Genomic DNA, 25223 nt, shown 5'->3' with positions numbered 1-25223 from the left:
GTGAAAGTATTCTCTGTTACACCTGAAACCACACCCAACAGTGATGTCATGTGGCCCTGGAGTACACCTATAAATCACTACAACAAGGTGAGAAGTTGAACTTAAGTTGCTCAGTTTAAGTATCAAAGTACGAGCTCTACGGAAAATTGCCCCCTGTGATTGACAGTATGACATTATCAGAGCTGGTAAAGGTGTATAGTTTTAACTAATGTACAGAAGCCTGTGAGTTAGTTCAGGCATACACACGTGACATGCCTCACTCTCCATATTATCCACCAAACACATCCTCCCAATTCCACGGTCTATTTTCTCTCTCTCTCTGCTATGCCAATGCTGCTGCTGCTCTGCACCACATATTGCTGCCTGCTAATTCAGCCCCCCTCCCCACCCCCTCCACACCCCCAGCATTCACCTGAAAGCTCTGGCTTGGGAGAAGATATTTATGTATCACTCCCCAATATCTCTGTGAAAATGTGGTCTGCAGGGAGTGATAAGGGTTGGAGCCTAGACGCCAAACTCTATGTTCTTCTTGCTGTAGTTGTCTGACTAACTATAAAGTTAGGTTTAGTCCAGTGGTTCTCAACCTAGGGGTTGCGCCTCCCATAAATTTGAGGGTTCATGAGATGAACAGTGGGGTATAAAAGAATAAAAAAAACTAGATTTGAACTCCTTTTGTCCTTTTCTCTGATCTTAGTTTTTTTTTTTGCGAAATATAGCCAAAAAGGAATGTTTTGAAAAAAAAGATTATATAACATATAATCCTAATCTGAAAACTATTAACTATAGCCATCAAATAAATCAAAGTACAACATTTCCCTCTAATAGAGTAGAAGTATAAAGTAGCATAGGACGGAAAGTACAAGTACCTCCAAATCTTTCAGTAAATGTACTCAGTTACTTTCCACCACTGGAGAGCAAAGGGTTAGAAGGAAAAGGAGAAAGATGGAGCATCAAAGCTGAGAAGTCAATGAGGAGCTGTGATGGTTACAGCTGTTCTTGCAGTCAAATGTCCTCCTTAACAGACACTAAGCTGGCCTGACTAATATATGGAGCTTTAAAATCACTGTGAAAGCTAATCTGGGTTTATCACCTTTCAAGCTGAGTGTCAAATCAACAAGTTTTTAAGCTTCAAGAAGTCATACCCTGTTTTCTCTCTTTTTAGTGATGACTCCCAGGCTTCACAGAGTTTGAATTCTTCACTGTGAGAAAATCGTACCCTGTCATACTCAAATCAAAAGCTGTTCTCCGGGCTGCTTTTGTAACAAGCAGGGTGCACTGTCTTCTATAAAGGAGGGAAGAGATGCTTGGCTGCGTCTGAATCATATCTAATGTTGTTCAATCAACAGAGGCCTATATGGCTTCCTGTCATTCTGACACACAGTACTGAAGTTTGCTCAGTGGTGATCAGTCATTCTGCTGTCTAGTATCATTTCTTTTTACTGAAACATGGCATGGGTACTAGTTTCAAAAAATGCTATATAATGCTCGAAAATAATGATTTCTAGAGTGAAAAAGAAACTGGGGAACATGTGCAGACATGAAGCACTACAGAGGGAAGTCATTCGGCTGTGAGTCTACAGGGAGGACTTCATACATGAGCTGGAGTAACAGTTTCACTACAAAGTCACCACATGATCTCAGCCAGCTTTCCTGCCAATTTCTCATTCGCATTTACATTTTAAGGCTTCGAGCTGACACTCTTATCAAGACTGGCTCACAATGACTGAGCTAGCAAGTCTTCAGCGATTTGCCCCGAGACTGTTGATGGACACCTTCTCTGCTGCAGGAATCAAAGCTGTGACTTTTTGTACACCAGGCAGCCTTTCTAACAACAGCACCAGCCTCCTGTCAGCGGAGGTTAAACTGCCTGACAGCAGCTCCACGCAGTCGACAGAGCCCTGCCCAGGTTCCTTTCATTATTCCATCCATTATTAATAGAGAGTGAAAGGCTCCTGGTGAGCGGGCTGCAGGCCGTACCAGTCCCCACAGATAATGTAAATTATGTCTATGGCAGTGAGGCCAACTGTGTTTTAACTTCAGTGAACTTGAGTTTTGAGCCCTCCAAAGCTGTATTTCTAGCTGTCAAATTATACAATATTGTGTAAAACAAATGCAAATGTGCATGTTTTAACCCAAGTAAAAACAAATGGTGTGCACTTTGCATTTTTGCAGGCCATTTTTAATGCATATCAGAGTTTTTTTTTGGATAAATCTCCCACAGCAAGCCTTTTTTTAAATTCATCTTTAGAGATTTGAAATTTCATGAGCTTGGTAATCCATCACAGCAGAGATGTTACTGTCTTTTTGGTCATAGTGTTGTTTTTCTTTAATGTTTTGTCACAGTTACTTCATCATCATGGGGACCGTTTTTTAAACTCTCCCTCATTCTACACTTAAGGATGCTCCAACAGGAAAGAACAGAGATAACAGCGGCATTATTGTACAAACTAATACAACTTATATTAAAAATCAGATTAAATTCAAACAAAAATGAAACAAGGCAACACAATCTGTGTTTTGAATCTCCGAGGGATGATAAAATGAATCATTTTGTGACCTCACTGTAATTTTCTGAATCAATAATATGTTCAACAAACTTACCCTTGTGCATTGCCCTTATTGCCAACGTGTTTAGCATTACTGACCCATCAGCTTTAAATAACCACATTTTCTTCGGCCGACTAACAAGTTGTGTTTGTATCTGTGATATTGTCTTCTAGCACATTTTTGAAAATACCTGCAACCTGCCTCCAAACCACACATTTATTAATTGGAATTGAATCCAAGTTAAAAAGTTGTCCATGAAATGCATTTGTGGTTTGGAGTCAGTATGCAGATGTTACTTTATCACTGATGCCTGGCCCCATTTGCAACAGCACATCTTTTCCTCACCTGTTAATATTAACAGATTACATCAACCAAAGGAAATGCCATACTTGCAACACAGGATACACACTTTTATCTGTAATTTACAAGTGACGGTCATTTGTGAAACATGAAACTGCCACAATTTGTGATCTGTGTGTAAGCAAATTCCTTTTGTGAAACAGGTACCTGTTTTCCAATAGCCTTCCATGCTTATGTGATGTTAGAGTAATTACCCCTGAACTGTCTTCCTGTCGATGCTGCCTCCAGTTGTGTCCCGTGTCGCTGAACATCAACAGGTAGGCCGTCAGCCAATCAGAACTGCCGTAGCGTCCCTGTGTGGCAACAGCTGTGACTTGGGTCCTCCTCCCCAAGTCCACCTCCAACCACTGGTATCTGTCTGAGATGAGGGGAGACCAACCTCCAGCCCCTGCAGAGAGGACAGAGAATCAACTTTCACTTCATACAATAATGTGTGTTTGTGTGTGTGTGTGTGTGATGGAGAGATAGAGATGCTGGCAGAGGTGAAAAAAAGAGAGCGAGGATCAAGAGACAAATTGTGAAAGTGAAATGTGATTTATTACATTTTAATCTACTTGAAATTAAACTTTAAATCTGTGAATTTATAGTCTGGAGGAAGCGCTCCGTGCTAAGATTTTAAAGCCAGCCAATAATAAATCTAACAGTTTGGATATGAATGCAAAAGGCTTGTTTATATATTTGAGTAATGTGTTTAGTGGTGAGCTGTTTGCATAAGACAGGAATGCCAAAGAGAAGAGTTAAGGTACTGGGAAGGTATAGGAGCTAATGCTCTACGGCAGTCAGCACAGTTAAAGGAAGCTCTGCTTTTAAGTTGAACTGTTACAAAACATAGTATAAATATAGCTTCCCCTGGCCCTGGCTTTGATTTAAGTCCACTTATTCACTCACACAGTTAAAACCCTGCAATATGGTTTGGTAATGATAAACAATAAATCCTCATAATTAACATAAAGAGGGATATATCTGAGTCACAAACACTTAAGTCTAAAAGAATTAGACTGTGCAGCACCAGGATGGTATTTAAAGTAAGTTGATGACTCTCCACAACAGGTGTCATGATGCGTCCTGCTATTTAATGTGTCTACTTTGGTTATTATGGGACCACTAAGGTGACAACACTATGATAGTGTGTCGAATATGCCATTAAATCATTTGATGTCTTGTTCATTCAGCATTTCTACAATGATATGATCTAAATCCCTGAGCTGAAGCTTTTGTCTTTTCAACAGTGATTTGCAGAACTGACGTCCAGCCGATGTTCTTCAGGGTAACGTGCTCTCTTTCTCTGTCCTGGCGACAGCTGTTGCAACAGCTGGAGAGGACATCCAGGGATGTATGAGATTATATCACGCTGTGTTCATATTGTAGTCTATAAAAAGTTGGTCCCAGCACTGTAGGATGTCTGTCACTGCAATGGCAAATATGACAAAGTAGATTTTTTTGATTTTGATACCACTGCCTGCAAATCATTTATTACTAGTACAGTGTGACATTTCAGTTCAATTTAAAATGTTTGAAAGCATTATTCCACATTATTTCTGGGATAAACTTATCGGAGGCCGACCAAAAGACAAAGGTCTTGGTTTACTAACTTCAGCAGATGATAACTACTACTTAACATCTTTTTTCATTCATATTATTCTGGTACAAGGAAAAAATAAGAAAAAAATCAACCTTTAAGCTCCAGCAGCAGACACAGTACACAACTCTTTATGTCAAAAGTCTAAGGATACATGATGAAGGACAGATTTCAACATATTTCTGGGAGGTTTATCACTGGCGGTGTCAGATTACGAAGCTATAAGGTAAAAATATACACATTTAAGTAACAATAAAAGTAAATTTTAAAATTAGAAATAGGAAGAGATAACATTCCAGCGCTATATCATTGATTTGGTCTGTTATGAAGAAAAAGTTAATGTGTTTCTGCAAGACTACAGTGTAAAAGATCGTTTATGTTGCATCATATCACTGCAGAGCATATCAGTACATATTGATATGGAGACATTGTTTCAGTGATAGCAAAAATCTGAAGTAGCGGAAAGATTACAGATTAATCAGGGTTTTCACCAACTTTTAGAAACAGAGATTGATTTAAACAGACTTTCACTTGGATTTTAGGTTCCTCATCATGTTTTCCTGCTTCAAGACGAGAACATTCAAATTTACAGTAAACAAGAACCTGTTGCAATGAGTTGCTGAAAATATGCTTCTGTTTAAAAAAAAAAAAACACAAGAAAAATGTGAAAAAAGCGTAAATGACCTGATGTGCACCAAGATCCATTAAAGGTGTAGAGGTGAAAAAAGAGGAATAAATTGAACTGTTTACGCTGAAAAAAGGTATTCATGACGTAGCGATTCTATTTAATTTTCACATTTTTCTTAAAATATTATAAATAAACACATATACATTTCTGGATGCATTCTAATCAAAAATGATAATAGTCTCCAGTTATACATTATCTTTCTTATGTCCAGTAACTGTCCTGAGCTTAGGTTTTGAATTTAATCTTTTGGCACAGTCAACCTTTTTAAAACTGAGCTAAATGTGTGTGGTATTTGAAACTGATGGCTCAGCAAAAAGCCATGCAAGTAAACAATGGCTCAATTTGAACACAGAGAAGTCTAGAGTTTCAAAGAAACCCCACTGAGTGGTCCGGTGCTAAACAGGAAACAAGGCGGAAATACCAACCCGCCTGAACTCCATCCTTTGTCATAACCAGAGAACCAATTAGTTGGACGTGTTTTAATCAGAAAATGTTGAACCTGTTGCAGAAAGGGTCTGAGAAAGAAAAGACAGTTGTGTGGTTTGTGTCATGCAACAGGAAGAGATAGAGAGAGAGAGAGAGAGAGAGAGAGAGAGCAGGAGAGTTGTGCCTTAATACAGTAGCTAACCTTTGCAAGGACATTGCCAAAACTCTTCCAGCTGCAATCTCATTTCTACTTTGGATGCTGCTGGCATCTGCTACTCAAAGGACTGTGTGTTTGCATGTATATGTGCGTGCGTGTGTGTGTGTGTGTGTGTGTGAGTGAGAGAGAGATAGAGGGACACAGAGAGAGAGTGAAGGGAGAGCCATGGCAGAACCTGATTATGAAGAAACATTGGAGGTGATGGAAAAGGCTGGAACAAGATAACAACACTTTGAATACAGAGAAGGGTATGTATGTGTGTGTGTGTGTGTGTGTGTGTGTGTGTGTGTGTGTGTGTGTGTGTGTGTGTGTGTGTGTGTGTGTGTGTGTGCATGGCTAAGAGAAAGTGCTGAGTCAGGCCAAAACGAATACCTGGTGCCTGAACAGCAGATGGAGGATTTCTCCACACACACACACACACACACACACACACAAACGCTCACGCATGATAAAACAGCCAGCTTAAAGAGCACTTGAGATTGCGTTGCCAAGGTGATGTCACGCTGACACAAGGCCAATACAAATCAATACCACAACACTTCAGACACACAGCATGAAGTGGACACGTACCTCTTCCCATTATCAATCTAACCACATCTATTATAAAGCCACTTACTACTAAAATAGCAAATGATTACTGTAGTATCACAACCCACCGTGAACCCCATTAGGATCATGGGGCAGTGGTGGCCTAAAGGTTAGGGAAGAGAGCTTGTGACCGGGTCGCTGGTTCAATCAAATCTGGATGGGGAAAGAGAGGAAGAAGCGCTTTCCTCTCCCTCATTACCACCACTGAGGTGCCCTTGAGCAAGGCCCTTAACCCCAACTGCTCCGGTGGTTGTACTGAGCAGCTTCCAGGTATGAAAGTGTAGTTGTGTGAATGTGATCAGGGCGTTACAGAAAAAGAGAGGATTGCTTTCAGGGAAACTCCCCTTAATAAATAAATTTTAAAGAAACATGCTGTTGATAAGATGCTTCTTGATGAACCACGGTAGCAGCATCCTGCCACAGTTGGAAATGTCATTTAGTTTGGTTGAACGTAGAATATATCAGTGACTATAGAACAGTGGTCACTAAGGACAAAACACATGCAAAAGAAAAAGCACAAATATGAACAGAAATGGCCTCCAAATCAAAAAATGCAACTAATACTAAAACACATACAACAGCAGAATAGTCACCTGATTCACACACACACACACACCTGAATATCCCAGTCACCTATTACTCTCCCAGTAGTATATACCAGCTCATTTCCTCCAACACTTCGCTCAATAACCTTCATTGTTATAGTGTTTGAGTTTACTGTTTCCTGCCTGCCATGTTTTGTGAACCCTGCCTGTCTCTTTCGACTTGCTTACATGTTTTAATTGCCTACCTGTTGCCAACCACTGCCTGCGGTTTTGACACAGTAAACTGTTTTAAATACTGTAGCTGTTCTTTTGAGTCCAAACTCTCTAGACTACTGTTAATGAAGTCTCTTCATCTTCCATCAATACATTTCTTTTTTTTGTGTTTGTGTAATAAGCATTACTGCCTCACACGGTGTGACTATAGAGTTTTAAGCTTTTTATTTCTAGGGCTGCAACTAACGATTACTGACTAATCTGCCAATCATTTTCACCATTAATTGCTTCATCTCGTTGTCTCTGACAGCAGAAAACTATGAAAAATGTCCGTCCCAGTTTCCTGGACTCCAAGGTGACATTTTCAAATGTTTTGTTCAACCAACAGTCCAAAACCCAAAGAGATTTAATTTACTATCATGTAATGTCAAGAAGAAGCATTTGATAACCTGGAACCAGTGAATTTCTGACATTGTGGCTTGAAAAACGACTGAAACGAGTGATAGATAGATTAGAGTTTAATTTTCTGTTGATCGACTAATCATTGCAGCTCTACTCATTTGATGATAACATTTATGCACATTATGCACTGACAAATGTGCATATACTATATGTATGATGACAGATGACACAGGATACTTAGGCAGGATATAATGTGAGGTGTGACTGTTCAAAACTTAATAAATGCTGTAATAATAAATATAATATCATGAATAAACTTCTAACACCTAACTCAGGTGTCTTCGTATGTCAAAATACTGCAAAATGCGACTGTCTTTTCACTTTAAAAGCTGTGACGTGAGTTTGGGGCTCACGTAATTTGTCTAAAAAAAACAAAAATTTCATTTCATTGTTAACAAAACCAATATACACATACAAGACTCAAGAATAATGAGTGATTTGTTTCCATGCCAATTAAAAGCTGATTTGATCTGGTTTATGGAAAGAAAGAAGGTTGAATTGTGTCTGAGGTCATATTCTTTCCTCTGGCTTCGGTGTTTTTTCCTCCACCAGCTGTTTCGGTGCTCGTTAGGGCAGCAGCTAAAGGCCAGAGCTAATAAGTACCCCAGTAACAGACATGAACGCTGACAGCACAACAGGAGAGAGCAGACACCACTGACCTTTACTCATGCCCGGATTGGAGAGGAAAGTGAAGTGAAGAGCAGAAGCAAGGAGGGAGACTGACAGAGAGAGAGACAGAGAGAGAAATAACTTGACATCTACAGGATTGCAGAGGAGGAATTAGGAAGAGAGAGAGACAGGAAGAGAGGTAGATACCTTTGCTCATCAAAAACTAGAGAAGAAAGCAGAAGGAATCCAAATGCAAGAGTCAAAAGTGTAAACATGGACGTCCATGTGGTAAAAATTGTACACTAAAGCCACCATGTTTCTCACATATTACTTCTTTGATCACTAAAATAATACTTTCTGTCAACTATGTCTGTCAGTTCAGATCCAGTAAATCTTCTTTGTTTTCTCTCCATAAGTGCCTGTAATGACACCAAAGCACTCAAGAAGGTAATTGAGGTTAAAGACAGGTCAGAAGCTTTGCATCGACGCTTTGCTGGACATTCAAATTAGCACGTTACCACAATGAATTAACCAATAAGCAGACTGTGACTTTTGGGGTCAAACACATCAGAGGACTGACTTCAGGCGTAGCGGTGATCTGAGGTTGGAGAAGTGGGCTGGAAGGTCATCAATCCAGAGGAAAAGTGTGTGAATAATGCTCCTTCCCTAAACCGAGTCAAAACCATTAAAGAGTCCTTGAGCAAGACAGTTAATCTCTAATAAGCTGTTCACTGACAAACAGCACATATTGTTTTTTTCATATTTAACCAAGACCACAATCTTTCGTCACTTTTAACCAAGTCCCTAAACAGAATCAGAAAAAAAATGTTAATCATGCTTTACTTGCAGATATTGTGTTGCAAGAGCTGAAATACATTGTAAATTTGCAAACACATGAAACATTAACATTTTGCAACTTAGGAGATACAAAAATGTAATTTGGGTGGCATTACAGTTATCCAGAAATGTATTTACTGTTACAAATTAGTAGCATATAAATGTGATTTTTATAATGGTAATATGAGACTAATCAAAGACTTAATTGTAAGTAATTAATTTAAATGATGTTTGTTGATGAGCTTTGTTAAATTGGTATAAAATAGTTAAAACCAGGGCTGGGTATCATTTGAAAAATGTTATATTTTTATACTTGGCTGAGTGTTTTGGTAGCAAGATTAAAGTAATACTTTTTTTCTTTGGGCAATTTAAAAAGAAAAGTTTTTCTGTAAAACTCTACTTTAAGTCTACCTATTTAGATTTCATAAGCAGTTTATAAACAGTTAATAAATGGCTTATAACACACCATAATGTGATTGTAAGCAGATATAAGTGTATACTACCTCCTGTAGGCACCCATGAGTTGAGGCTGCTGTATAAACAGATAAATGAGTGACAATATAGTACAACACAACTGTAATAATATAAAATGCCATCGGAGAAGTTGTAATTGTTTACCAATACTGTACATTAATAAACACTTTTAAATGCCTTTATATCTTCTTACATTACAGTGTGAGTAAACCATTCATTAAATGTTTGCATACAGCTTATAAAGGCTAAATACAGGGACTTTAAGTGTTTTTTCTTCCAACCCTTTTCTCATTTAATAAAAGGAGTACAACAAAAGTTCTCGAATGTTAAATGTTGTCTAATTACACAGTGAACATAATCCTTTTATTTTCTTACAGAAAATATCTTAAAATTGCCCCCAAAATTTGAATAAAATCAGAAACTATCTGATCAAAGAATAAGCAAACAGTTACGAGTCTGACCAAACATTGGTTTTTGGTGTTACAGATACTTTTCAATATGTACCAAAAAGTACTGAGGTTTGATACTCAGCCATATAAATAAGGTTAAACAAATATTTCCTGTTTTGAATTATGGATCTGAAATCATAGCAAAAGACCTTCTTTTCCTAGGATGTGAAAATATTGGCTGATAGGAGACTGCACAGCTAAAATCAACAAGTTTGATTAGTACATGGTCGTTTAACAATAAATCTGGCTAAATTGCTGTATTGAATGCACAATTCTTTATTATTAAAATATATTCATCTGAAGGCTGCTGAGAAAAATGTTTTTCTATTAAAAGGTTAATCATGTGCTAATCTACTGAGGGTACATGGAGGATTTAGGTGTCTATGTTCTCATGTGCTCAAGTCTCTATGCATTCCTCTACACAAGTTAATATGTGTCAATCATACATAGATTTGTTTGGACTAGCATCAGAGGGAATAGTATTTTGGCAGCCACCACCTGGTTCAGTACTAGGATACAGGCCAAGGATGTGTGGTGTCAGGGCTGGATTATGACTTCTTTATGGTGGCAGTGGTGGGAGATGGAACTGAAACTCACTCCTCACAGTTTGTGCCCATCAGAAACCACAAGTCTTTTACAAGTGTCCTTGATTTACTCTGAGTAACAGCACAGTCTTAGCATCTAACTACTTTTTAAATCAAAACATGAATCCGCATTAGTGGACCCAACTTGGAAACCTCAATCACTTTTCCACTGGGACACAAATTATCTTGAATGTGGAGCAAATTTCACTTTGGAATCTCAACTTCACACCGTTAAATTATGGCATTTTCTGAGTGGCTTAACATGCCCTGAAAATAACAAAATATATTACACTGGGCTGAAACATGAATTAGTGTATCGGTAATAAAGGGTGTAAAGGACAAACAAAACCATCCTCAGTTTCTATCTTCAATTTCTTACCTGAATGGATTCAGTACTGTGACACTGTGACAATCTTTATTTCTTTACATGATGCTGTAAACCACAAAGCCAAAACCAGGCCAAGCCCTCATTCATAAATTCAAATTAATCATAACATAAAAGAGGAGATTTATGCATCGCTAAATTAAAACACATTGCACCCCATGAACTAGTTCTTACAAACACATTTGTTATCAAATACACCCAGTCACTGCCAGGTGCAACTGTTGCGTAACTGAACTAACAAAACTAACGTTAGCTTGCTAATAAACCCATTTAGGTTAAAGAGGAAAAGAGAGAATATTCAGTTTTGTCGACATATAACTGACACTTGATCAAAATGTAGTTTACTAATGATGTAAGGAATATTTTAAATCACTTTTAAAAATGTGATTATTGTTTTAATTAACAAGAAGTTATTTCACAGTTTACATTGTTTAATAACAATGTTTAATAACAATGTAAACTGGAAGATTTTATATTACATTTCAAAAAAAATAATTCAATGGCGACCTCATCACACTAATTAACTGAGTGTAATATTCGCTCTGAAACACATTAATGGATTTTGACTGGACGATGCTACAGCTGTTACCTGATTTACATATTACTAAAGTCTTCATTCAGTAAGACAATTCTTAAACTTTAATGGGGCAACCCAATTTAGTAAATAACAATACTAGTTATAATAGTAACTATTTAAATTAGTACAGTTATTTACTAAACTGGGTTGCACCATTACAATGACTTGTATCTAAGACCTTAGGAAAGACTTAACACACAAATTAGTGAAGGACTGTGCAAATAGCTGGTCCAACATAATCTCTATACAATCCTGCTCTGTAGATCCACAGTCTGTTTTCTAAGTAATGAATAATGATGGATGAATCGCAGAGAGGCCCTTCGAGCTTTGCCTCAGTAACACCACACCCACAGCTAGACCAGCTGGGGTGACATTCAGCCATCTCCACATGGAGAATTAACCTCAGCCTTTGTCTCTCTTAATAAGACAATAAAAGAACATAACATCCAACACATTATTTCTACCCGTTCTGTTCTGTTAATTGCAATCTCCTTTAGTGTCGCATGGGAAATAGAGGCTGACACAACACTTGTCAGGGCAATGCTTCACTGGAAAGAGCAGATGTGCGCACCAAATAAATGCAGTGTTTGGTAAGCAGTGGAGCACTGTTGTTGTTTGCTGAAAGAAAGGTAAAGACACTAAAAGGGACAGGAAGAAAAAAAAAACAAGACAAATGAGTGAAGAGACACAAGCCATAAAGGGAGAAAAAATCACCAGGAGTCAGCGGGTCTCAAAGAGAGGCAGTGAGATAGACAGACAAAGTCACAGACAGCCGAGCAGATACAGAGAGAGACAGGCGGTATTACCAGGTCAAGAATTGTAGATGTATCTGTGTGGGCTTGGGGAAATTTTAAAAAAAGGGGTTTAAGCTGATTTAAGTTGGAGAGTCACAGAGTTAAAGTGGATTTTAGGTAGAGCTCAAGGTGCTTTTCTGCCAGCCTGGGAGCTAATATGCAGATATATCTAAAGAATGACTCAGTACTAGAGCAAACAAACAGCCATATTATCATTTTCAGAGACTGCCAACAAATCAAAAAAAGGGAACAAGTCCAAAATGGAGCAGTTTTAACAAGACAGGTCACTGGAGCATGTGTGTGAGGTAAGATCCATTACAAAGACCTTGAAAACATACAGCAATGAAACCAGTTTTAGAGATCTTAGCCAATTGTAGCTGAGGAAAAAGAGGACCGACCCTTGGAGACACTGGTATGTGGAATTTTCAACAAAATGGCAGGGGGTCTGTGAACTAACAGGTCTGCTAAGTAATGGGAATCAGACTGACAGGGATTTTGTAAGGGGGAGGAAATCAGTGGAGCAGTTTGCAGAGGCATCAACAGTGTTCACATACAGTATATGTGACAAAGCTAATAGTGGTGTGACTGAGAAACAACAAGTCATCATAGCTTACTGACAAAATTGAGTCGCAAATGAGTCACTTGAGCATTTCCTGATTTGCAACCTCCATTGTAAGGTTTAGGCAACCAACTCTGTCTCCTAGAATTTATGTTTATTTACTACTAATTTGTTTTGCCAGTTACTTTTTGAGGAACAGGGATTCGCTGCCTGGATTATGTTTAGTGAGAACATTTTTTTCAATGAAGCAAAGTGCTAATTTGCACTGACTGTGACACCGAAATTTGCATTCTGAGTCTTGCATGTGGTTAAATTTAGTTAACAAAAGCACTGTTGAGATAAGGAAAAGATTGCGGTTTAGGTTAAATGTTAATAAAGTAAACACATCCTGCCTTGTGCTTGAAGTCACTGTCGACTGTTTCAATATTTAACGAAGACAATGATCTTTCTTTAAACTTATCCCAGTGTTGTGAGTGCCTAAACTTAGCCTTTCAAAAGTTTAATCATGCTTTAAGTTTAAGTGACAGATGCCATCTAGCTTGTGCAGGAATTATGACTGGAGTCCACATTTGGAAGAGTTCGGGTGGTGGACTGTGTTTTTTAAAATCTGTGGCGACAATCATCCCCTAACCTTAACCACGTGGTTATTATTGTAACCATGACATAGAAGGTTGCGTAACCTTAAGGAAGTAGTAACTTCAACCCAAACCACATGTTTCTCACAATTTCCAAAATGACCACCAGCACACTTATTAGAGGGTCTGAACTGAGAGACTGAGATCATAATGACTTGTTGAAAAAAATTTATTGGCATAGAATTTCTAGAGAGAAGTTGACACTTTCTGAATGGGAGTCTATTGGACCTAGGGGATTTTTTGGAGCCAGCCATCTAGTGACCGTCAGTAGTATTGCACTTAAAACATTGGCTTCAATTTCAAGCTGCAGTTGTTGGTGAGAGGCTTTTGGGTGCATTTTGTCAAGAAATCCGGGAATATTTACCCATATAATTAGATTCATGGAGAGAGTGACTACCTCCAGTTAAGAGGATTTGAGTGGAGGAGTTGTGGAATTAAACCAGATAGCGTTTTAAGGCGGTATTAAACGGCCACCTGGAGAGGCAGCGGTGGCACATAAACATCACACAAAGATCAACACCTGATTCTATACTTGCCTCCACCCACATACTTAATTTCAACCTACAGCCTTCTGCTAATGTTTAAATACCCTTTTCAAATCTAAATTAGTACTTCCAGAAAATGATTATTGGGGATTGATGGAGTGTTCTGAGTCTATTTCAGAATAATTACAGCGGATTTAATGTGCAATTATCAGTATGGCCCACTGAAAAACAGAGACCGTTTAGATGTTAAATACTATCATTAACATTTGCCTATAAATGTTAAATGCTGTCATTAACATTTGGCTATAAGATGGAATGAAGTTATCTCAATGTTTTTGTGGCAGTCGAAATGGGGCTGAGTTAAAATTACTATTACAGCAGACCGCAGTCTATAAGGAGTAAAACAAGAGAGTGACAGGGCAGGATATGACTGAGAAGGGTGAAAATATAGGAATAAATGATGAAAAGAAAGAGTAAAGGTGATGAGGGAGGGAGGGAGCAAAGGGAGAAAATAGGAGAGGAGGAAAGCTAAGTAAAAAAGTCAAAGGTTTTGGAGGTTTAAAGAACAAATCAGCAAAAAGGGGGCACAGAAATAGGGAGAGTTAAACATCTGACAACTTTTTAAAAGAGGCATTCACATCCAGTCAATAGACTATTAGGGACTTTTCATCCTCTAGCTATCAAACCGCCAGTGTGATCAGTGAAATCTCCTTTGTGTGAACGCAGCACTCTATTTCAAACAAGCCACTACAGACTTCAACCACTTATCTCCGCTCACACAAATCTACATCCATGTATCCAACTCACCAGGATAAGTCTCATCAACCTTGTGAGTAGTGGTGACAGTGCTTGTCACTTAGTTTTATTCAGCTCCATTACAACAACAACATGTTCAAATAGTTCTTTGTTGACTGATTCATCAATCACGAGGTATAGAGCTGCAAATTAGAAGGGAGCTATTTCAGGCGCTCCCGGTTCTGGAAGTTAAAATCTGTTTCATTTTTTCCCCTAGACAACGTTATGTGACAGTTGAAGCTCTTCTAAGACTTGGATCGGCATGAAACTCTCTCAGTTAAATAATCAGTACTAAAGATGAAGAACTGCGTTCAAAAATACCAGGTTCTTTGATAAAAAGTCGAAGGTCCAAGACTGTTTACATAAAAATTTCGAGGCAGAAGATAACTACGACTCCCAAAGTGCATTTCAGCGAAAGCTAAAGATTATGGTGTTGAGAAAACTGATTTTACAATCTGCAGCGTCAATCAGTTCAGTTTTAATTTCTGGGTCACTTTCGAGTGAATTCAGCAACTGTGGCACTTCATTTTGTTTACAACTTCAACAACAAAGTGTTTTCAATTCATTACCACTCTGATTTTCGCCTCTGACTGACTTCTTCTAATTGAAACTGGTGGCTACAATATAAACCTATAGGATTGTTTCATTGTCTGGGAGATTCCTTTGTTTATATTTTAAAGGACCAGTGTGAGAACCCAAATTTTGACAAATGGAGGACTTATTCTTTGGCATAAGAAAAAGCAGGGAGTGTGAATCCTCATCATCAAAGAAGCAAAAGCATACAGAAGCTAAATTAAATCACGACAGTTGGGACAGGTGACTTCAGAAAACAAGGATAAACATTGGCTTGGCCTTTCCCAAATGGAAATCGCTGATAAGGGACAAATGTTTTCAGAGTGACGCCGAAGTTGCCTGTTCTCTGCTGGACAGGTGATTTAGCCTATCAATCTAAATGCAATTTGTTGTTTGATAGCTTTAGCTAGAGCATGGGCATAGTTACCAACACAAGTCACCTTTTTCCCCGTGTCACTGTTGAAACATGTCTAATTGCTACCAGGATTGTGATTTTACATTTATGTGCCGAAACTAGAATTCATCTTTGTTATTTGGACCCAAAATACCCAGTGACATAACTGAGATCACCCCCCAGCTGCTGAGGATTATTGCCAATAAAAGTGTAATGTTAAGCAAAAAACTTTGTCAGCCAACAACTAACATAGCCAAACTTCACATTTTACAATCCTGGTGGAAAATTTTTATTTATGCATTTTGCTTATTATTAAAATTAAATCAAAACTCTGTGCAGTGCCTGTCAAAAGTGAAAATTATTATGTTTACTTGCTCCATTTGTATACAAAAAAGTGGAATGTAATGGTTTTTCATTGCTTTTTCTACTGTGCACAGAGGTGGAATCTGATGACGCACAGGGTAAAAGCCATTGCCAAAGGTTGCATTGTGTGCCCACAGCCCCCATTAATGGATATAAGTAGTACTTTTTGTTCAGATTCTATTCCAAGAGATATAAAAAAACAACAATTTGGTACACTTTGGGCACTTTGTTCATCCAAGTGAACAGAATGGAGAGGACCCATGGGCCTCTGCTGACTAACCCTTTGTAAAATTGATGTTCTTTGTTGTCTACTCTGGCATAGTCACAGACACTTGGCAAAGATTTTCCAGGTTGTTATCTATCCATGCCCAAGGTCATGCCTGTAGCTGACCTTATAATTGTTGAGCTGTTGTTGATTTATTTTGCACCTTAGGATGTTACAGATTGTATTACAGGGGTATGCGACTGTGTCATGTAGCACTTAATTTCTTGATGTTGTTTCTCCAGCTGTGAGAGAGGTCCCGCAACATTGACTCCCTTGAAGGGAAAACTTTTGCAAGTCACAGCTTCAGCAGTGTCTAGCATTGGTGCTTCTAGTGGGTAATTGTGCTGTCCTAATATGTCTGATTTCAAAGAAAAAAGTTGCTGATTACAGGGTTTTTCTTTCTAAGTTTATGTTTACTGTTGTATCTCCATATATGTAATGTATAGAACATGTTCTCTATTACAGAGATGGAGCATCTGAATGTCATTGCAGAAGCCACAGAAATTCAGGGCCTTGAACAAAAGGTAATAGTTAAACTGTCATATGTTTTTTGCATGTTTTGTGTTTTGTATGTATTCGTAACTTATATTTTTTAATGTTTTTATTTCTACAGCTTACATGTCATGAGCCTTGTTGAAGAGGACATGGAGGAAAATATTTTCAATGACGCTTTGAACAGTCTGTAAGTAGTGCTTCCTAATGACATTTATTACCATTTAGTGTTGTCTTTATGGAAGTTATTGTTTTCTGAATATGTCATTCTTTACATAATTTATTGGCAGATGAAGGTAAACAAAGTAAAGGACTTCTGGGAAGAGAGGACGACTGAGGCCCAAGGGAAAGATGTTGTTGTCCTAGGTATGTAACTTAAACTTTACCATGTTATATAACTATTGAAGACATTAGGCAATGGCAATGTGATTGTATGTAAGCAGCTAACTCATATGTTTTATTTTTGGATTTTATTTTCATTACTTTTTTTCAGTGGATGGCAGAAATGACTCGCCAGGCCATTGTGCACAGTACTGCAGCTACCTCATCATGGAGAATGACACCAATGAGATAATTCATGTTGCCACCATAGACAAGTGACAGACATCCTGGAACTCTGTCATCTTGGAGGAGGGTTTTATCGAGACTGTGGACAAGCTGACATCAGAGATAAAGCAGGTGAAGATCTGCACAGATGCTCATGCCCAGATCAGAGCCCTTATGAGTAAGTACTCATCTGATATAATATATGAATACATGTGTTAGAAGATGATTAAAATATTGTAGTAATATTAAATGATTCCTATTTCACAGACTTCTAAACAAAGAAGTGCTCATTTTAATCGTGCAGTGGATCAGAATGTGTCATTTTACCAACAAAGTTAAATTCAAATTTATAGTATTGTTCTACTGTGACAGATTTATGTTCTCATCACAAACAGACAACATATCACATGATTTACATGTGTTTCTTATGTATTTTCTTAGTATACCGGAATATATAAAATACCGCAAAGTTTATAATCTGATACAGGTACAGATCAGTGCTGAACACTAGACAGACTGAACGCTAAAAACATTCACAGATCTAAAAGTGTAGGTTCACATCAGAAAGTATTAATGCATGTATCAAATACATGACTTACACACTACTCTACAGCATGTTAAGATTTGTTATTCCACTTACTTTAAGCTTATTACTCAATACAAGGCTCAGCTTAAAAACCAACAATGAAGAAATTGTTACAAGAAAACAGCCAGACCTCCTGCACACTCATTCACAAATCACACAACATCAACAGGTGACTGAACGACCACTCAATTAAAAATGGGATCAATTCCAAATGAATGAGTGAGACCAGATAGCTCACTGTAACTTCAACAAGCAAACTACCTACAGCACATTATAGGATCTCTGCTGCATTCTTGTTAAGGAGATAAATTCACACAACAGCCACAGAGATGAAATTAGCAACCAAAGAGACAGAGAGAGAAGCTGTTTTGATTTTTTCCAATGAAGAGAGAAAAATATTTTATAAATAATACTGAGATTTGGTAATGGTTTATTTCAACCAAATATTCTTTTTTAATATTTTGATCTCCCTCTTGCCTCTCAAAAAATAGAGGAGGAGCAACCTCTTCTGCTTCGATGGACCAGCCTCCACTGTTAACCATGTACCACTGATGGCCGAGAGTACGTAAGTTTTCATTCCAGTCACAGTCAACAAATGTTGATTTCACTGATTAGCACCTCTTCTCTGGCTGAAGGTGTGTTAATCAATTCAATCATCTAATGTAGTCTTTGATTGGGATGAAAATCTGCATACTCTCAGCCCTCTATGGAATATGGCTGAATACCTATATCTTACATTATTATGTATGTTTTGTTTCTCTCCTCAAGTCAACAAAGATAAAAGGACAGTCCATTCTTCTCAACTGGCTGAAAGACATCATAAACCATTTTTGGTGGTGTTGTAAGACAGCTGACACCATCGAGCGGTTTCTTGTAAGCACGTAATTTGTATATATGTTTTCTCTTAGTATGTTCATTCATTTCCATATGAAGGAAATTTTTATAGTGTTGTTTTAGGTTTTGCTGCCACTATGGGTTGGCATCATTCACCATGTCTGTGACATTCACACCTGGACTATGGGAAGCTGCCAGCATGGGCACCTGGAAGAAACACGTGGAAAGGAGTGGATCCAGAGAGACTCCAAGTGCCACAAAGATTTAGTGGACATTGTTCTCAATAAGTGCTGACAGAAGGACATACATAAATATCTGCACTTCTGGTAAAGTGGGCAACATGATTCACACAGATGTACATTATATAACTATTTGTGCTTATTTTTAAATTACATATATATATATATATATACATACATATTTGTTTTTGTTCAATCAGATCAACTGCAGGCCTAGAGGCATTGCAGAATCATATTCTGATGTATGCTAGTAAGCACTATGCTTTCAGTCCCCCAGTTTATGAGGCAAGAGTTCTGCTTGTTGCTCTAGACTATAATTCCCACTGAAACAGACCAACAATGAAAACAGCTGAAGGCAAAGAAGATGTACATTTTACATTTGAAATATCCCCATTTACAGCACTGACACACACATTTTCTACAGTGTTTTGTTTGCAAGTGATTATTTATTTACATGTGCACTCAAGGTTGTCAGTTGTTATAATGAATAACTGATATTAAATGGTTGAAATTTGTATAATTACAGAAAAATGCCAGAAGATACAGCGTATAAACTTATGGATACATTTCTAAGTTGCAAGCAAGGAAGAGGAGAATCACAAGCGGAGGGGGGATGCCTCGAAGGAGGAGCCTTCGCCCCGATGACCCCAGTGAGCTCAGTTTGCTGCCCCCCCATACCTGCACCAGCAACATCAGAAGTGGTGCAGACACAAGTCAGGAGAGGTCTAGGTAAGTGACACACATTTATTTGTCTTTATTGTAGCATATTAACTTACCCTGTAACTCATACTCTTGGTGAAAAAGCATTATTTTCACAAAACCGTATAAAAACTATAAAGTAGTATATTAAATTAATGGGTAATGGCACCGGCTTCAACAGGATCAGTTTTCTATGCAGCTGCTCATTTGGAATGATCCAGATACGACTTCACCATGCCTCATCCAACAATAAATAGTTGAATCAAGGTGCTTCTCAGGCAGGACCATAGAATTAAAGAGCTGGAGCAAACTGATGATAAACTCACAGGTTTTAGTGTTTAAACAGACGAATGTTTCGACAGCCTATTCTGTCTTTATCCGAGTTGATTCTGATGAAGACGGAATAAGCTGTCAAAATGTTCGTCTGTTTGTACACTAAAAGCTGTGAGTTTATGGTTGTGTGCCAGCGTTTCTCCTTTTATTGTCAAGATTGAAAAAGATGGATTTTTACATTCATTTTATGGTTCAAACTTGTAAAGTACAGCAGTCCCCTGAAATGAAAATATACATTATAACCTCAGGTGGTAATGAAAATGTACTAACACTGCAGGGAAGTACTGTTATATTTATTGTATAAATACATGTTTATATATATATCATTGCAATAAATACAGCAAGTGCATCTGATTATCATGTTTTATTCATTAGTTATTGCACTTTAAATTCAAACTTCAATAGAACAAACATAAATACATAGATTATGAATATATAAACAAAAAATATAGAAAAGATATAGAAGAACAAGTATAATAATATATAAACTATCAAAAATGGGACAAATAAATAGCATTAGGTTTGACGCCTTGATGATGAACAGGCAAGTGTGCGAGTACTTGTGGTACTGTATGAACATGCCAGAAGGCCTGGAAGGAAACTCAGAGGCCAGATGTGAAACCAGTGAACTGTGCTTGGGGATCAGTGAATTTGTGCCTGATCTTCCAAACTCAGTGGCTGGCAATGACAAGTCAGTTTCCCTGGCCTAAAGAACCATGTTGCCAATAGATAAAATATCAATAGGCTGCATAACGGTACTCCCAGTTGTCATCCCCAGGATCCCTTATTTGGCCTAATACCGTAGTGTTTTCCCAGTACTGCCTGTGAGTGCGTATAAAACCTTCTTCAAGGCAGTACTGGGAGAAGTGTGGTAGTAGGCTCACAGAGCTGTCTGGCTCCTGGCCACAGCATTTCCTCTCCCTGGTCCATAGGCATATCCCTATAGTACACCATGGTACCCCTGGCACTCCAGCAAAAGGTGTGGCACTATGCCTGTGCTGATGCATCATCAAGGCATCAAAAAGTAGCCTAGGCTGCCTCTCAAGCAGTTGGGCGGGTGGCTCCCTGCGCTCCTCCAGGCTCATCTCTTGAAGAAGTCTTTGAAGAAATAAAATACAGGAAAAACACAGATAAGGCTTATAAATTGCGTGATATTATGTTGGCAATATGGTAATGGCACTGCAGATTAGGGTGTGTAGGCTGTCCAGCATTTCCCCAACATGTCTAAAACAATAACATGAGTTTAAATGTGTGAAAATATCACTACATGATACTGTTCCTATATAGTATTTATATAATCATTCAGTAGTGCCACTTATGTATCCCAGGCAATGACTCACATTACACTGTGATAACACATCAAACTACAGACTACAGTAACATTGCTACATGTAAAGCAAAGAGCTGCTATGTAAATACCACTTGGTGTTATACTGGTATTGTTCATATCATGCAGACCAGGTAGGAATAAATAAATAAATAAAATAATTTTATAAATACAAACCTTCGTTACTTCTTTTCAGTCTGTGTGGAGGGCTTCCACCCTCTCCTCTTCTTCTCTTGAAACTGACGCTCTGGTAATTCCCCTCCCTCGCCTGGCCCTGATTGCTCCACCACCTTTGCCTTTCCGCCCTCTTTCTCCCCCTCTCCCTCTAACCGCCGTAACGTTACGTGGTCTATCTGGTCTTTGACTCTGAAAATGGAGAAAAAAGATATGTATCCTGCTAACGCTATGTCACTATCAGACTAAATGCCTAGATTAAAGTAGCTTTTTACCATTACTTTGCTAATGTTAGCTTGTATTAGCATGCAAAGCAGCTAGCTAACGTTAGCAATAAAATGCGGAACAAGTAACAATAATAGTTGCTATTTTACATGTAAGCTATGACCTATAGTTTTACTGGCTAACTAAATGCAATTTCTAAATCTATCTATCTAAAGGAACCTCAGCACTTGACGAATTATGGCTACTCGATGTGGTCGTAGATGATGACATAAATTTGGAAGTAGCTACTGGCATCTGAAGGCCACTGTGGTTGTCCTACACACTTGGGAAGGGAGGGGTGAGGGGAGGAGTATTCAGTCTGTTGCAATTTGCAACCCATGGATGCCAATAAATCCTACACACTGGTTATTTAAGTATTAAGTACATATTGAGACAGAAGAGTAATATCAAGAAAAAAAAAAATGGGAATACAGCATCACTGTGAGTATATTTCCAATGCCACTGCTTTCTTTTGGACTTCATGTTTCTTAAACACAGAGTGAAAACAGCAGCAGTCCAACACCAGCCCCCTCTGCCCTGGTCTCAGACCCACCACTGCTGCTCACCTGGTCAAAGGAAGACAGATGACCCCATGCTGCTACCCGAGACCCTATTTAATGGTCTGCAGTAGCACTGATCTGCTTGTGTTAAAGCACCCCCCTGATAATCTGTAAACCTGTGTGCCCATACTGTGCCTTTTTGTGTGTGAAAGCAGGTTGCCACAGGACAGCAGATTTGAGCAGGCCTGGCCTCATTATTTTGTATTTGAAGGAGTGGCACAGTTAAGAATGTGAAAGATGACTGTTTAAGCTAAAAACTAGTGCATGTCAGCTACTGCAACTGTACCACATTTCATACTGTAAATACTATTTTCTGCCAGGGTACTACATTTTTCAGGCAATATCAGTTAATGTCATCTTGCTATTTCTTGATAAAATACAAAATTAAGTAGAAATACACTTGTGCTGAAAACAGGACAGGACAGATACCATCAAACTGCTCCTATGTGTTTTAATGAACTGACTTTTTAAAATTCTCATCCTCAACACCATATACCTTTCTGCACCATAAACTCCGGTGGAACTTTACTGAGATCATTTATCTGCTTATATTGGCTTGGTGGCTTAGAATGCAAACTGAACTCATGAGGGTCTATATTAGCTGCCTTGTTATTCTATTTAGACAGTTGCTTTTGGTTGAATGTGAGGTCTTAGTAAACAGTTGCTCGACTTTGTCTAATCATGCATAGTACATATTTAGTGCACAGCTTGCCACTTCTCCTCTCTAGCAGTGTCATTTACATTCATAAGGCCCTCCTCCTGTTGTTGTTGTTCATCTTCTGCATGATGATAACATCAGCTGAGACCATCAGCTTTCAGCTTAAGCTTAAGCTAGCCCTTCACACCACAGCCGTCTGTTAGAGGTCCCCTATGTCAAGGCCCCCCATTGCCAGCCTTGTGGACTTCAACAGAGTGGAGGAGAGGATTTAACACTCAACATCAGGGCATTCCCCAACATGCTAGATGTCCACTTTTTTAACCTGAATTGGACCTGGAAATATAAAATGTACGCTTTGTCCATTCATTGTGCAGCCACAACCCTGAGAGTGAAGGCAGGGCCACTGATGCCTAAATGGGAATTGAGTGGCCACCATGTGTGAACAATCCTTTCCATGCCAGCTCCCATATGGGCTGACTCACCAAGATGGGACTGACTGGCAGCAGTGAGGGCCAAGGAGGCATGTGAAAGTTTTGTCGCCTGGCCACTTGGCCTCCAAAAGAGAAGTATTGGGTCCTGAGACAAATCAGATGCAAAACAGAAGGACGCTTTTCTGTTGTTCCTCCAAACAAAATCTTTTATATTTGACATGTTTCAGATATTTTCTGGTTTCCGAGAAAATTAAAAATCTATCCTGAACCTGCCCTGAATAAATTCATATTGCCAAAAGACACTCCATATGCTTATGCTATACAGGATGGTGGAACTGGTCCAGCTGGGTGATTGGCTTTATGTCTCAGTGGTGCCAACAGACCCAAAAAGTGAGGACAGCCTGTCTTTTTCATTTATTTCCTGCAATGTGCTGCAATGTGTTTACAGGAAAACAAAAATGTACAAGCTTTACAATCAAACTTTCTCAGAAAGCAACATTCTGCTGGCTTATCTTCTATTTGTTTCCAAATAGGTAAAAGTATTCTTACAGTGGGTGTAGAGGAAAAAGAAATCCCAGACTCCCTGATGTGCTCTGCTCTGGCACCACAGTAAGCCACTGAGCACTGCAAGTGGGGAATCTACAAACCCATCCCTACAAAAAAAGCCAGGATAGCCCTTCACAAAGCCCGCAATCAGCATCCAGTAGAGAGCTCCATCTTGAATTTTTATTGTGGTTAGTGAATCGCAACTCAAATTTATACCCCTATTGAGAGGAGGTGGCCCTGTGAAGAGTTTTTGATATGCTAGTTTAATATAATTCCAATGTATATCTATACAATATACAATACAGATAGTTGGCAGTAACCACTGTCCTATCTATCTATCTATCTATCTATCTATCTATCTATCTATCTATCTATCTATCTATCTATCTGAGGCATCTTTCAGACTGTGTGAATCCAGCTGAGGCTTGCCTTTGATGTTTTGTGCTTTGTGTCCCGTAGAGAGTCTCTCCTGCACTAAGGGGAAAATGCACCACTGAAGCCCACAGAACAGAACACATCTCAGTGAGAAGAGGGGTATACAGTCGAGGGACATTGCATTTGCTATGGTTCAGTTCTCAGTCTGTTCCCAACATTTCTCTGGCCTGAAGGTGCTTCTTGACAATTGATGTTAACGACTGATCAAGTGTATAAAGTTTAAAGCGGCTCAAGGCTAAACTTTTTACGGACAGTCTGCACCCAGAAACCATCACTGTTTACGCTTTGAAAAGAAACTGTGAAAAATGGAAAAGGTCACGGCTGTAACGGAAAAGGGTATGGAAGAGAGCTAACCATGGAGCTTGAGCTAACAGGACCCTCCTCTCCCATTGATTTTCTATAATCAATTCAATAGGCAGATGGCCAGTGTTAGCAGGCAATCCAGCAAACCCCAATTGGGAACAGTGTTACACAGACACACAGAAATTTAACTCAAAATTACTGTAACAGAGTATTTTACATCAGGGCAGTATCATGGGGAAAGACCCTACGTATAGTAAAGAAAATAGATGGAGATTTTCTATATTTATCTTACTGTCTACAATAAGAACAAGTGTTGTGTGTGTATCCAAAGCCTGATATATTGTATTCCTCTGTGCTGTAGATCTCCGTTATTATCCAAAATGATTAAAAACA

General features: G+C 38.6%; 1 protein-coding gene and 1 long non-coding RNA gene across 2 annotated transcripts in view; both read right to left on the bottom strand.

Annotated features, from left to right (window-relative positions):
* LOC121899937 (contactin-associated protein-like 4) overlaps positions 1-25223 on the bottom strand; it is a 120399-nt gene that overhangs the window by 69636 nt on the left and 25540 nt on the right. Inside the window, exon 3 of the mRNA XM_042415718.1 lies at positions 3102-3295. Within this exon, the coding sequence (XP_042271652.1) occupies positions 3102-3295 (194 nt within the window). The remainder of the gene's footprint in view (positions 1-3101; positions 3296-25223) is intronic.
* On the bottom strand, positions 20482-22246 carry LOC121899938. The gene is made up of 2 exons (XR_006096828.1): positions 21637-22246; positions 20482-21230 (listed from the first exon to the last, which is right to left on the bottom strand). It is a non-coding gene; the product is annotated as an uncharacterized LOC121899938 (long non-coding RNA).

This window comes from Thunnus maccoyii, chromosome 7 (genome assembly GCF_910596095.1).
Source record: "Thunnus maccoyii chromosome 7, fThuMac1.1, whole genome shotgun sequence".
In the NCBI taxonomy this organism is placed as follows: domain Eukaryota; kingdom Metazoa; phylum Chordata; class Actinopteri; order Scombriformes; family Scombridae; genus Thunnus; species Thunnus maccoyii.
The sequence above is the reverse complement of the archived record's forward strand: the minus strand, read 5'-3'. Positions and strand labels throughout refer to the sequence as shown.